The following is a 14,520-nucleotide window of genomic DNA, read 5'->3' on the forward strand; positions in this document are numbered from 1 at the left end:
AGTGGGTGCGGGCTGAGGTGTGGTTGGTTGGTGGTTCAAGTAATGCCGAAAGCTCCCAAAGTAGCGCAATCTCAAATATCAAAACTCAAACTATGTCATTTCCATATCTAATATACATATTTTACAGTCACTGTTATGCATACTTATCATAAACACAGCTAAAAAGCTTCCTACCAGTGGCCGTCCTTCACAAAACTTAACATCTGTTTTATCACAGGTAGAATGCAAAATGCTTCAATACAAGCATTTCAGTCAAATGTAATTTATGCAACATTTCAAACCTTTAACCCACGGGGGAAAATCAAGCCATGGCAACAGTTTAAGAATAGCCCAATTCCATTGGGAAAAAAAAGCGCGGACTTGACAACTCTGCATCCAACACGAGCTGCAGGAGTCAGATTTCACTGATCACGGGTTGAGAGGAGAGATGGCTGACAGACCATGCTGGAGGATTTGCTGCTCAACACATCCTGAGCTCAAATATCTGATCTTCCTTTACACAGAGCGCAGTGTGATCGCAAAATCGAAAGTGAACAGCGAGCACTCATTCAAAAGAGATTATACTCTCTATAGTTCACTATTGATAGCGGCCCCCTGATGTGCGAAAATTATATGCAATATTAGAATGTTTGCGGGAGCGGGCGGGACTGGACACGGTCTTCTTCAGGGCTCTAATACAAAAACGCACACTATGAATGGCGTCTGTAGAAAGCAAAAGCCGAATCCTGGACATTTTGGGCGATTTAGAAATCCCGGCCGGATGCATTTTTTAAGGTCCAAAAGGAGGACATGTCCGGGAAAAAGAGGACGGATGGTCACCCTAGTTAAGAGTTTCATTTGACAATTCAAGCCTTGTGCTTGAGGTCATGAAACGACAATGAAAAAAGAACTTCTAAAATATCTGCTCAACTGTTTACCATACAAAATCATGGTAACAATGGCAAACAAAAATAGGAAATTAGTGGTTTAAAAAATAATAACTATTATTAATTCATTAAAAAGAGAAAATGCACTACTACTAATAATAATAGTAATAAAGAGCAAAAAAGTAAATAAACATAAATGATAATAATATAAAGATCTGAAAAAAAATAGAAAAAATACTTCTACTAATAATAAAAAGTAAAAATATATTAATAAGTAAATAATAACAAAAGTAAGATAAATAAGTCCCGGGACAGTGCAGACTGAGAAGATCTCTAATTGAGTTGCACTGAGCGTTTGTCCCGGGACAGTGCATTCTGAGAAGATCTCGAATTGAGTTGTACTGAGCGTTTGTCCCGGGACAGTGCAGACTGAGAAGATCTCTAATTGAGTTGCACTGAGCGTTTGTCCCGGGACAGTGCATTCTGAGAAGATCTCTAATTGAGTTGCACTGAGCGTTTGTCCCGGGACAGTGCATTCTGAGAAGATCTCTAATTGAGTTGCACTGAGCGTTTGTCCCGGGACAGTGCAGAAGGCCAATGAGAGCAGCCCTAACATAATTGTTGTTTTATCAATGCCGTGGTTAAGTTTGCAATCAAACAAGGGACATGCACTTAGCACCAAAATATGTTATCTATTTATGCTCATACAAGGCGATGTATTTTGTGAGATAAACGCGGGAAAGTGCAAAGGGAATGTAATAAGTTACAGCAGCCCCTCCCTCAACTCTGCGCCTGCGGTTACACAACTATTCACGGGTACATGAGCTCGAGCCAGTTGTTTATTTCGGTCGTGTCTTGTAAACAAAGCAAAGCAATACTGCATGTATGTGTGGAAAAACAAAACGGTTACAATGCAATGACAACAACACAAAGCAGCAAGCATACAGACACGGGCTTGGCTGCATGTGCTTCGTTTTCTGTCTGAGTAAAATTGCGCCGTTTTGCACATGTAAACAGCGCTTCCGTGTTGTGGGAATAGAAAGTAAATAAGCTGATCGGTATGTTCTCGTGCATACACACAGCGGCTGGTGCAGTTTCTACGCAGCGTCCCTTCACAACTCGAGATCAAGCTTTTACAATCAGCCCTCGCCGCTAAATCGAGTCCATCACGGGTGCGACACACTTTATCTGCCACTGAATGACATTTCCCTGACACTAATGACACGTCGCACCCAAAATTTCCCAACCGGCCCAGGCACAAATCTATAAAACCCTCACCTGCAGCCGCCATGCTGGAGAAGCAGTGCGTGTCATATCCCCGGATGGGGGCGTGTCTTGCTGCGTGACGTCGACACGCATCCAGCGCTGCGCTCGCGGCGGGTTGGGTAATGTAGCCTAGTCTTTATGGTTAGGGTTCAGTTTAATCTTGTTGTCAATGCGTGTAAACCGTGCTCCCCAAAATATTTGTACACATATACCGTGTTTGGCATGAAGTTCATTGCATTAGATAATTATATAACTGGAGAGCATACTTGTATTTTGTTGTGTTTTGACCAGCAGAGGGCAGCTTCAAATCGTGTCAGCATTCTGTCATCCTCTAATACTTGCTCGAGCTTTGAAAAAAGCTGGAGAGAACAACTGCAAGAGTGTCTTCATCATATCATCATTATCAGCTTCAAAGTGAGACACATCATAACACATATACACACACTAAAGCGTCTTCGTCGGCTACTTTTCAATTATGTTTACAACCAGGGGCCTGTACCATGATGGTGGCTGAACAAACTCGGGGTTACAGGATTAGTTCAAACCAAACCAGTCCAATCAGGCTTTGTTGGTACGATGAAGCTGATCATCAACTTTCTCTGTCAACTCAGGCTTGATCCTGAGATAATTGAGCACGTGCACACAAAAGAGTGACATCAGTAATGAACAGCCAATCACATGCCTCGAAACTGTGATTCACTTCTCCTGAGAGAGTCACTACCAAAGATGAAAAGATTGAACAATATGAAAAATTTAAACACATTTACAAGATGAAACGATCTATCCATGAAAAAGTCTAGCTTAAAGATTACATCTTGCCATATAAGTGCAAGTAAAAGTTGTAAAGTTAGTTTATGAGTTGATCATATTTATTGGTATAAAAACACTTAAAAATCTAAACTCATATGTAGACATGTTTAAAGCTATTGATTCTAAAACTTATTTATATTGCATATTATCTATATGTTTATATTAATTTAAAATAAAAGCTCAATAATTACTATTAAACTAAGCTAGCTTGTAATGGTTTAAGGGTATAATAATTATATAAATCATATAAACTAATTGTAAAAAATTATCTCTAAAAATCTGATCTTTAAACTTGTTTTACTATGTAGCGTCCTTTAATTTGGAGTCAGAGAAACTGAGGGAGTGGCTTCATTGCGTCAGAGATGTGTCACTTTGCTTGAAGCTGATTGGTCAAATTTCACTTTGAGATCTCTAAACCAGAACATAACCTGCCCCGGAGCAGGTTAGCTGTGGAGTGTAAGTTACTAAGGCAATGAATGCCACTAAAAGCCAAGCCACTTTCATGGTACCTAAAACCCAGGATTGGTGCAAACTAAACTGAAACTTACCTGGCTAGCCAGCTAAACCGGCTTCATGGTACAGGCCCCAGATCTGGTTTGATAACCTTACTGAAAGTAACTTAATAAATGTTAATTTATTAATAAATATTAACGCATGAACCATCCACTTAAAATAGAAGGATTTGTTTATTCACCAGCAGTATTAGCAATGCATTTCTTTCAAGTTAATGGGCAAACGTCACATAATTAATATTTATGAGCAAGGTCTTTACCTGAAGTAGGACTTAAAAATACACCATGTGGCCTGTATAAATGTAAGTTTTATTTCCTATTTATAGAAGTTAAGTTTATGATAACTTAAATTACTTTAATACTATATAATTTAGATCATTATTTCAAATACATTTAAATATTTATAAACGTCATCATATTATTTCATACATATTCATATTTGAAGGTTAATAAACTGCTAAACTGTTAAACCAGCAAGTGGCAGGGTTTCCCAAAGTGGGGTTTGTGAGATGAAAAAAAAAATGATAGAAAAAAAAAGAAACCTATATAATAAATAATCAAAATAAAACACTTACTAAAAAGATGAAATATTTTATTTGTTTACCTCTATGTTATGAGACCATTAACCAACGTCAGAAATCTGTGAGTTGTTCAATTATTGAAATATTAACTTAAAGTTACTTTCAGGTAAATATTTAAAATATTTTTCAGCTGACAAAAAGTTTGGGAATCCCCGTGTTAAATTGTGTTTACTTTTGTTAATGACCAATGCAAGTTATTTTACAATGTTTATATCAGGTGAAGGCTGATGTTCATATTGTACAACAGTGAAGGTGTCTAATGTGTTTTGTCAAGTTTCGTATGTTTCTGTTTAGCTTTTTGGCAGTTCAAATACACAATCCATGTAGTCTCTCAATTAACATTAGGATATATGGCGTAATAATTATTGAAATAATTAAATGAATATAGTTCACCCAAAAATGAACATTTTGTCATTATTTACCCACCCTCATGTTGTTCCAAACCTGTATAAGTTTCTTTCTTGAAGATATTTGGATGAAAAAACAGTTGTTGGTTCCCATTGACTTTCATAGTATATAGGGAAAGAAAAACTATGGAAGTCAGTGGGGACCATCAACTGTTTGATTACCAGCATTCTTCAAAATATCTTCTTTTATGTTCAACATAAGAAAGAAACTCATACAGGTTTGGATGATATGAGGGTGAATAAATAATGACAAAATTTCCATTTTTGGGTGAACTGTCCCTTTAAGAAATAGAAATGATTTTAGAAGTCAGTGGCATGTCACATAAAACTGCATTTTATGTCTGCATAAAGCACAGGGTGGCAGTGTTGTCATTGACAGAAAAGAAAGTGTAAACCCACACCAAATCTCATTTGTGCTTTCCGGAAAGCCGACGCTATAAAGCACATGTGACGCACATAGTTTCATGGTTGAAGTGTAAACCAGATGCTCAAGTGAGTAAAAAAGTAAAAAAAGTGCCTGTGGTAGGTGCTGAATCGACACGGTTTTATATCATGACACCAAACATCTTCTCTTATCCTTTCACCAACTCAAAAGTCTTTAAGATGATGGAAAAAGGAATCAATTCAGCTCATATTTCATAATTATTGCAACAGGAAGCTGATGCCACATGACACCATGCCTCATTCGAGAGTAGAAATAAGCGAGGGAACATCAGGCATGACTGTAAGGCTTTCCCTCTTTTTTTATCGGTTTGTTTTGACCCAAACTTCAGAGCGGTAACCATAGATACAACTTCTGTGTGTCAAATAGGTCACTGAAGGGCAAGGCTGGAGCACGTGGGAGGATTGGGAGCACGCCAAGTTTCAGAGAACATCCCACAGTTCAACAGAGATGAGGTGGTGGGAGGCAAAGGTGACACCCACATCTTAAGCATTCATCTTTTTTCAGTGCATAACCTCAGAGGCCGTGTCTAAGATATTGACCAAACAGCTCAGTCTTTGTTTTGGCAACAGGGATTCTCCCCTCACACTAGACACCAGCTGCGTCACATGTGCTTGCAGAATCATTGATTTCAGAAGTGATAGTGTACTATGATTGGCTGCTGGTTGGTTTCACTTCCATTCTTACAACTTTGGTCCAGTTTTTGGTGATAAGAGTTTCAGGTTTTTGTTTTGATTTGGTGTTTGTTCTGATGTCACCATGTTGCCAGGAAGAGGGTTTTATTTCAGATAAGAGAGTCATCGATGTGATCTCTGCGTGATTATATGCAGTTTGGAGAGCTGCAGCTATGCAAATACTGTGCTAATTTCCATATCGACCGCAGTGCTGCCTCATTTCTGCCATTCGGTTTCTCTTACCTGGCATGTGTAGTCATTGGCAGTAATTAGTGGAGCACACAAAATAATTTCTTACCAAAACTCTAAACCGGAGTTAACTTTCTGTCCCGATATCAGTCAGCTCTCACTATGGACTACATTTCCCACAAGCCTCGCACCTGGAACTAATTACACACACACACACACACCTTTTGTCTATCTGGAGCACTATAAAGGTTGCTCTCACACACACACTCACTGCGAAGTATTCTGTATGTTGATGATTGTCTGTCTGTTCGCTACGGCTCCGTGCCTAGCGATGCCTGAGCCTGAGCCTGAGCCTAAGCCTGAGCCTGAGCCTAGTCTGTCTGTTCCTGTGTTTTGACCTACTGCCTTTGTTTGACTTCGCTGTGACTTTAAAGCTGCACTTGGATCCGACACTGCCTTCTCGTATCCTTCCATCCGTAACAGAATACTTCACCACCGAGGATCCAGCAGCCGTGTCTTGCCACTCCGATTGAGGATGGAGTTGGCAAAAGAACTGGTCCGTCTACGACAGGGAGCACAAACCCTCGAGGACCATAGCCAGACCTTTAGAGATATTGTACACTATGCAGACCTGCCGGATTTCATGCTCATTGACTTTTTTGCTCCTGGACTAAACGAGCCACTAAAAGCTCACCTTGTCCGAGATGGTCCTCCTGGATCACTGGTCCAATTCATGGATTATGCTCTTCTGGTGTCCGGATCTTCCGTCACTGTGGGTGAGGCAGATCCCGTTCCTGTAATGGTGGCCGTTGGCGAGATTCATCCTGTCGCAGCTAAGGAACCAGAGCTGTGTTCGTCCACGGCTGTTCCCCTTGAATTGACCACAAAACGCCAGAGGTTGGTCTCCAGTGTGGAGGATCCCCCGCTGAGATCAGTGCGAGCGGCTGGTGTGTCCGTGTTCTCAGCGCTGGTAATCCCTCTAAGCTCAGCGGTAGCGCCCGCTGTAGGAGAAGCCGAGGAGGCGACACCCGCTACACTGTAAAAAGTCATCACTGAATCTACTTAAGAAAAGCGAGTAAACATAACTGATTTTTACAAATTTGTTGAATTTACTTAATTACACTGTTATGTGAACTTTCAGGTGGATGCAATAGTTAAACTAAACAACTTTAGTAAACAGTACTTAAGAGCATCTAGTTTGTTGGATTAAATCCCACTATGTGCCCTAATAACTCTAGACCAATAGGTGGCGGAAGGTTGGTTTAAACAAAACATCACCAGAAGAAGACAACGAACTGAACTTCAGAGTCAGATCGTGTTTGAAATGTGGCCGCAAGATTAGGTAAGTTTTTGGTGATCTACTTATAAACTATATTGTCACAGTGTGTGCTATCGTTTTTGAGGAAAAGAAAAGGCAGATTTTATTAGTTTTTACTGACGAGCATTACTGTAACCGTCAGTTAGCGTACTAGCTAGATTACAAACATCATCTTCCTCTTTACTACTAGTTATAACATGAAATAAACGTGAGTAAGCATCATAAAGTATGTTGAGCGTTACAGTACAACTTAATGAAATTTATCATGTCTTATGTAATCCGTTTTTCAGCATTTAATGTTTGAAACAAATGTCATGAAAGCAAGTTATGTCTTTTGTAATCCGTTTTTCAGTATTTAATGTTTGAACAAATGTCATGAAAAGAAGTTATCATCACAACCACAGTTTAAATGTTTATATTTCAGAAAATTCTTTGGAGTAGAAACTTCATTTAAAATAGTTTTTAAATGTGCGTCAATGCCCAGCACTAATTATAACCATTTTCTTGTCATATTCTATGTGCTCTTTTTTTGGGGACTTAAACTCATGCAGTGGAAGTGGAAGTTCTACTTGTTTATTGAGTGAAAAGAGAGCTCAACTGCTGAAAAACTTATTAAAATATGGAAGCTATGGAATATGAAAATTCTCCAATTCCATGTTTCCACATAGTATATGCTTATTCACATAGGTGTGCTTAATGAAAAATCATACTTTGCAGTTTTGTGAAACCCTGCACAGAATAAGTAGATATTTATTATGTTATGCTGAATGCTTGTGCTTTGAATGATATTAAATATGAGTTTTTTTTTAAATAATTGTACAGACATCTGACATCAATGGGCGATGAATAGCAGTTCTCCACGGCCTTCCACTCTTCCTTGAAAAGGACCTTACTGATTTTACAAGACATGTTTTGCAAGTAATTGTGTCTGTTATATTCTGGTTATTTAGTGTAATGCAGACAATTCTTGAGACATGGCAAGAAAAAAATCAGGACACAGAAACAATATAACATAGTTCAGTTTGTCTTGTCTTTTTGTACAACAGATTGAATGTTTTTTTTTTTTTTTTCTGGGATCCACTGCTGTGCTCAGTTTGAAAAGGCCTTTATATCTAAACATAATACACAGATATTAATTTGTTTGCAAATGTTTAACCTGAATATGTACTCTTAAAATGTAATTACTTATTTTTGTCATATTGTATTCTTGTTTCTAGGACTATGATGAAGAATAGATGTCAGTCGGCCTATTGAGCGTGATCCCTGAGCTGAGGACTCTAGAGCCATACCTAACTCACTGCATTTAATGCCATGTCTACTGCAATAATTTTGGAAGGTACAATTGTATTGGATGATCTGGAAAATCCTCCCCAAGATATGCCTGCTCTTTGGACTTGGATTTATGCTATGAAATTATAGTATCCTCCAGTACTGAAGGACACCTTTGATTTCATTCAATGGCTGAACCTAGAATGCAATCTCTGAAAAATCTTCTGATGTAGAAAGACGTCATTGTGGCGTGATGGAGCATGTTTCAGTGTAATTGTTCATGATTGATCATTATTGATTTAGAAAATGGTAAATCTAGATTTACAAGGTGTCATAAAAGGGATGTTGATGTTTGTGTTTTTTTCTATTTATTTCCTGAGTGCAGTATGTGCAATTTTTCTTAGTGTTAAATTGTTGATTTGATAGCATGCCTAAAAAATAATGACTTGAAGTAACATTGTTTTAAACAAATAAATGCCCTATTGTTGTGCTAACAATCTGTTTTCTGCCTTTATTAACAACTTCAAGTTTTGAGTACAGCTTACTTGAGAAATTTAAGGCAATCTGCTTCCACACATTTGTCTAGTAATGTGAACAAAGCAGACTTGTTAAGAGAACTGTTTTGTTTGAGTTCTGTGCACTAAGCTTAACTTACATCTCTAAGTTGGCTGAACTTGTCAAATTGAGTTAGCAACACTCAAGTTTTCTGGAAACCTATACATATACACAAGTTACCTATACAAAGTTACAGTAAGTTTTATTAACTCAAAAATGATAAACTAATTTGCTTGAGAAATTTGAGGCAATCAGTTTCCACAGGTTTTCCAAGTAAGTTCAACTAATTACTTTTTACAGTGTATACAAAGAGACACCAATGTTTCAAAAAGGCACCATTGTTTCAGGAGTTTAGTACACAGAATAGGACACATGCTTATTAGATAACCGTATTTGAGGTTGTTGTTTTTTTCTATTTATTTCCTGAGTGCAGTATGTGCAATTTTTCTTACAGTGTTAAATTGTTGATTTGATAGCATGCCTAAAAAATAATGACTTGAAGTAACATTGTTTTAAACAAATAAATGCCCTATTGTTGTGTTAACAATCTGTTTTCTGTCTTGGTATTAACAACTTTAAGTTTTGAGTACAGCTTACTTGAGAAATTTAAGGCAATCTGTTTCCACACATTTGTCTAGTAATGTGAACAAAGCAGACTTGTTAAGAGAACTGTTTTGTTTGAGTTCTGTGCACTAAGCTTAACTTACATCTCTAAGTTGGCTGAACTTGTCAAATTGAGTTTTCTGGTAACATATACAAAGTTACAGTAAGCTTTATTAACTCAAAAATGATAAATTAATTTGCTTGAGAAATGAGGCAATCAGTTTCCACAGGATTTCCAAGTAAGTTCAACTAATTACTTTTTACAGTGTACGGACCTCCCAGAGGTGGCGGCCATTTCTGCAGAACCTCTCAGGGAAACGGCATATGCTCCCCTCACGGTAGTGAGTCCTATTCCTGAACTGTCTGAATTCTGCGGATAACTCTGATTTTGAGCTGTCTGCCGGTCCGGTCATGACTACGGAGGTTGTCTGTGAACTCACTTCCTGTCCTGTCACGGCTATAGAGGCCGTCTGTGAACTCTCTTCCCATCCTGTCACGGCTATGGAGACAGCCTGTGAACTCTCTGCTCGTCCTGTCACGGCTACGGAGGCGGTTTGTGAGCTCTTTACCTGTGCTGTCACGGCTATGGAGGCCGTCTATGAACTCACTTCCTGTCCTGTCACGGCTACGGAGGCCGTTTGCGGACTCTCTGACCGTCCTGTCATGGCAATGGAGGCCGTCTGTGAACTCCCTTCCTGTCCTGTCACGGCTACGGAGGCCGTTTGTGAGCTCTTTATCTGTCCTGTCACGGCTATTGAGGCCGTCTGTGAACTCTCTGCCCATCCTGTCACGGCTATGGAGGCCGTCTGTGAACTCTCTGCCCGTCCTGTCACGGCTATGGAGGCCGTCTGTGAACTCTCTGCTCGTCCGGTCATGGCTATGGAGGCCGTTTGTCAACTCACTTCCCATCCTGTCATGGCTATGGAGGCCGTTTGTGAGCTCTTTGCCTGTCCTGTCACGGCCAAGGAGGCAGAGTATGAACTTTCTGCCTGTTCACTTGTGGATAAAAAGACTAATTATGAAGCTGTGTTCCCTTTTGTCCCACCCAACCTCCCTCTCCCTCCTCCTCTGCCTGTCATACTCTTTGTCCTGTCTCCGCTGTTCTCTGTCTGTCCCTTAGGTCATCCGTCAGGGGTGGTTAGCGGTCAGGATTTGCCTCGGGACATTCAGCCTCCAGCTGCACCAGGGTTGGAGGATCCCAGATCTCTGGTTTCGGACTTTGAGGCCTGGACTCCACTTTGGTCCTTCGAGCCGTTGATGTCGCCTTGGCTCAAAGCTCCCTTGTCTCCACCGTGGTCCGTCAGTCCACCAGCTCCACCAGGCTTCCTTGTCCCGTCAGCTCCGCCTTGGTCGTTCGTCGACCCGCCCTCGTCTCAGGACTACACTCCTCCGGCTTTGCCTCATCTCTCCGGCTCCGTTGGGCTCCTCTGTCCCTCCGGCTCCGCCTTGGTCCTCGGTTGCTCCAACTCCACCGTGGCCTTCCGGATCCCCGTCTGCGCCTCAGTCGCCAGAGCCGTCGGCTCCATCACGGCCCTCCGAACACTCAGTGTCACCCCGCCTCTACGGCGCTCCACTTCCGCCTTGGGCTCCCCTTCCCTCGGTTCCGTCTCCGTCGGTCAAAACTCTAGTCTCTCCATCATGGTTCCTCCCGCCGTCGACTCCACTGTGGACTATGAATTGGAAATTCTGGTTTGAGCGTCTGGAAGCCACTCTTAGGCGGGGGGCACTGTCACGATATCAGTCAGCTCTCACTATGGACTACATTTCCCACAAGCCCCGCACCTGGAACTAATTACACACACATACACACACACACACACCTGTTGTCTATCTGGAGCACTATAAAGGTTACTCTCACACACACACACTCACTGCGAAGTATTGTGTATGTTGATGATTGTCTGTCTGTTTGCTACGACTCTGTGCCTAGCGATGCCTGAGCCTAGTCTGTCTGTTCCTGTGTTTTGACCTACTGCCTTTGTTTGACTTCGCTGTGACATTAAAGCTGCACTTGGATCCGACCCTGCCTTCTCGTATCCTTCCATCCGTAACACTTTTATTTAGCTGAAGACTGAAAACAAAAAAAGATTTGGGTTGTTGAACTCTTTACGCTGCACTGTATAAAGTTATTTTTTGAAGTTGTGAATAAAACAAAGATTATTTAAAGGACGTTTTACAAGAAAATTCTATATCAGTTTTTCTACTTCAAAATTTCACATTTAATTCAATGTTACTTGCCATTTCTTTGTAATTGTTTATGAAATTTACTAGCTATTTCTGACTTAAAATTGTTTCTGCACCATTTTTTTCAGTTGGTAACAAAGCAGTTGTAGTACAGTTCTTTGCTAATAAACCGCTTCTCAATATTACAGCCAAACAAATTTTATACATATTACTACTCTAGCATTTTCAGTCATGTTTACTTGTTGTAATTTGTGTTGTGAACTGGGTAACAAAATTAACTTATATATATATATACAGTGGGGCAAAAAAGTATTTAGTCAGCCAACAATTGTGCAAGTTCTCCCACTTAAAAATATGAGAGAGGCCTGTAATTTTCATCATAGGTATACCTCAGCTATGAGAGACAAAATGAGAAAAAAAAATCCAGAAAATCACATTGTAGGATTTTTAAAGAATTAATTGGTAAATTCCTCGGTAAAATAAGTATTTGGTCACCTACAAACAAGCAAGATTTCTGGCTCTCACAGACCTGTAACTTCTTCTTTAAGAGGCTCCTCTGTCCTCCACTCGTTTATATCCATAAATGTTTCCAAAACAGAAATCTCAACATTAAAGCCATTTTCAAAAGTCTTGTTTATTTTGTTGACATTAGAGTTTTTTTTTTTTTTTTAGATAGTTTGGATATTGTACTCTGTTACTAATGTAACCTTGGTTCCCTGAGATACACGAGTACTGTGTCACTAGATGCTATGGGAAACTCCTTTTCTCCGATTTACTGAAGCCTTTTTTTCAATCACAGCATCTGCACTGCCATTGTTTCAGAAATGAACCAATGACGGCGCAGCTCACGGTTAGCTACGCAGTACTCGTTCCCGTATCTCAGGGAAACGAGGCTATGTTAGTAACCGAGTACGTTCCCTTTCAATACTTCACTTCGTACTGCGTCGCTAGACGTTACGGGAACCTATTCAATCACACCGTGCTATGGTAGATGAACGACTTATAAGTAATTGTCTAGGGCGTCCAGAAGGGGGCCCTGTAGATCAACTACAATGAAGCAGGCCATAGCCAGAGACCCGGATTCTTTTTGGGGTCAAGAGGAGGCAAAGAAATGGGCTAACTCATAGAGGTCGAGTCCGGCCTAACATAATCGTTCTTAGAGCTTCCACAGCCTCGGAACTAGATAGGGCAGAGAGCATGCCGGAAGCTAAGCCCAGACATGGGAACTTCAGCGGGTTCAAAACATAGTCAAACCCAGAAAGGATTAAATCCAGCCTTAGGGCGGGGATATGGTTCCTGGAGCGTTTTGAGCTCAGAGAGACAGTTAAGCAGAAAGGACCTGAGCCTGCAGAGCAGGGACGTCTAGGTTATAGAACCTGACAAAGATTTCTGACACACAAATTTCTGCAATGGACACACCACTGGACCAAGCCCAGGATGAGGCCATGCCTCTCATGGAATGTGCTGTGCTTGACCCTTTCAAAAATCGAACAATGAGGTTGTTCCTGCCGACCGATATCCCGTCTATAGGAGCATGAATAGCTGCTATAGCCACCACATAGACCTTAAGAGTGGAGGGGGTGCGACCCTTATCCAACAGCTCTTGAAGGAAGGACAATATTGAAGATATGTCCCATGTGGATGGATCTTCACCTTGGTTTGTACACCAAGCGGTGAAGACTGACCATTTGAGGGCATAGAGGCGCCTTGTGGATGGGGCTCTAGCCTGAGAAATGGTATTTAAGACACCCTCTGGAAGGTTCATAGGCTCCCATCGAGAGGCCATAAGTGTAGGGCCCACAACTTGGGTTGGGGATGCCATATCGTCATGTTCGCCTGAGAGAGGAGGTCCCGTCTCAGGGGAATGGGCCATGGAGCTGCTGTGAGCAGCTGAGACATCTCTGAGAACCATAGTTGGTTTCTCCAGAGTGGGGTCACTAGAAGAACCTTGTGCCTTTGTTCCCTGATTCGCCTGAAGAACCGAGGGAACAGGGCGATCGGGGGAAAAACATAAAGTAGAAGGCTGGGCCAATCGTGGGCCAGCGCATCCCTTTCCTTCGAAAAATAAATTGGGCAGTGAGAGTTGTCTTCTGAGGCAAAGAGGTCGACCTCTGCCTTCCCGAAGATCTCCCATATTCTCTGAACCGTCTGGGGGTGAAGCATCCACTCGCCAGAGGGGACGTTGCTCCGAGACAGCATGTCTGCTCCCTGGTTCAGTTTGCCCGGTATGTGCGCTGCTTTTAGGGAGCGCAAGTGGCAATGTGCCCACTTCAGTAGGCTATTTGTGTAGGGGCGGGGTTGCTTTCTGAAAAGAAAGCTAACCGTGAGCGCAAAGAGGCGAGACTCGCAGTGGGAGCATGGCGTCTCAGTGAGCGCGGCTTCTGCGTGGGATTCCCCAGACATTGCACGCATTCACTGGTGCCCGTCATCAGTGGTGTCCTGCATGAGCCACAGCCGTGGCGTGACATTTGCAACAACGTTGCAGGAAATTTGCTCAGAAATTTGCTCTTTTTTGTTACCACAAGCAGGAAAGCGTCAACACAGGCACTCTACAGGCGGCTCGTGAGCGAAGTGCTGACCGGGGCTGCCTTGAGAGCGACGCGGGAACAAAGCTGCTTGAAGCGGCGATCTGATCCGGTGCTGCAAAGCGGCGCGCTGATCAGTGCTGCATGAGAGCGGCGAGCTGCAAGCGGTGAGCAGAGAGCGGAAATGGTGAGCTGATCTTGCTGCTGCAGAACGGCGGCTGGATCAGCTTGCAGGCGAAGGCTTCAAATCTCGTAGAATCAGCAAAGAGCAGTAGATGTCGTCGCTGAAGGAGAAAGAATCAGTGATCCTATGCCGAGC

The 14,520-nt window shown here is 41.7% G+C and overlaps 1 protein-coding gene across 4 annotated transcripts in view; it reads right to left on the bottom strand.

The window, feature by feature from the left end:
- Positions 1–2,213, bottom strand: part of LOC107551539 (eukaryotic translation initiation factor 4B-like) — a 26,568-nt gene extending 24,355 nt beyond the window's left edge. For all 4 annotated transcript variants that reach the window (XM_016233170.1, XM_016233172.1, XM_016233171.1 and 1 more), the window contains exon 1: positions 2,145–2,213. In XM_016233170.1, coding sequence (XP_016088656.1) covers positions 2,145–2,157 — 13 coding nt within the window. In that variant the 5' untranslated portion in view covers positions 2,158–2,213. The remainder of the gene's footprint in view (positions 1–2,144) is intronic.
- Between the last annotated feature and the right edge of the window lie 12,307 nt (positions 2,214–14,520).

This window comes from Sinocyclocheilus grahami, unplaced genomic scaffold (assembly GCF_001515645.1).
Source record: "Sinocyclocheilus grahami isolate Dianchi unplaced genomic scaffold, SAMN03320097.WGS_v1.1 scaffold426.1, whole genome shotgun sequence".
Taxonomy (NCBI): domain Eukaryota; kingdom Metazoa; phylum Chordata; class Actinopteri; order Cypriniformes; family Cyprinidae; genus Sinocyclocheilus; species Sinocyclocheilus grahami.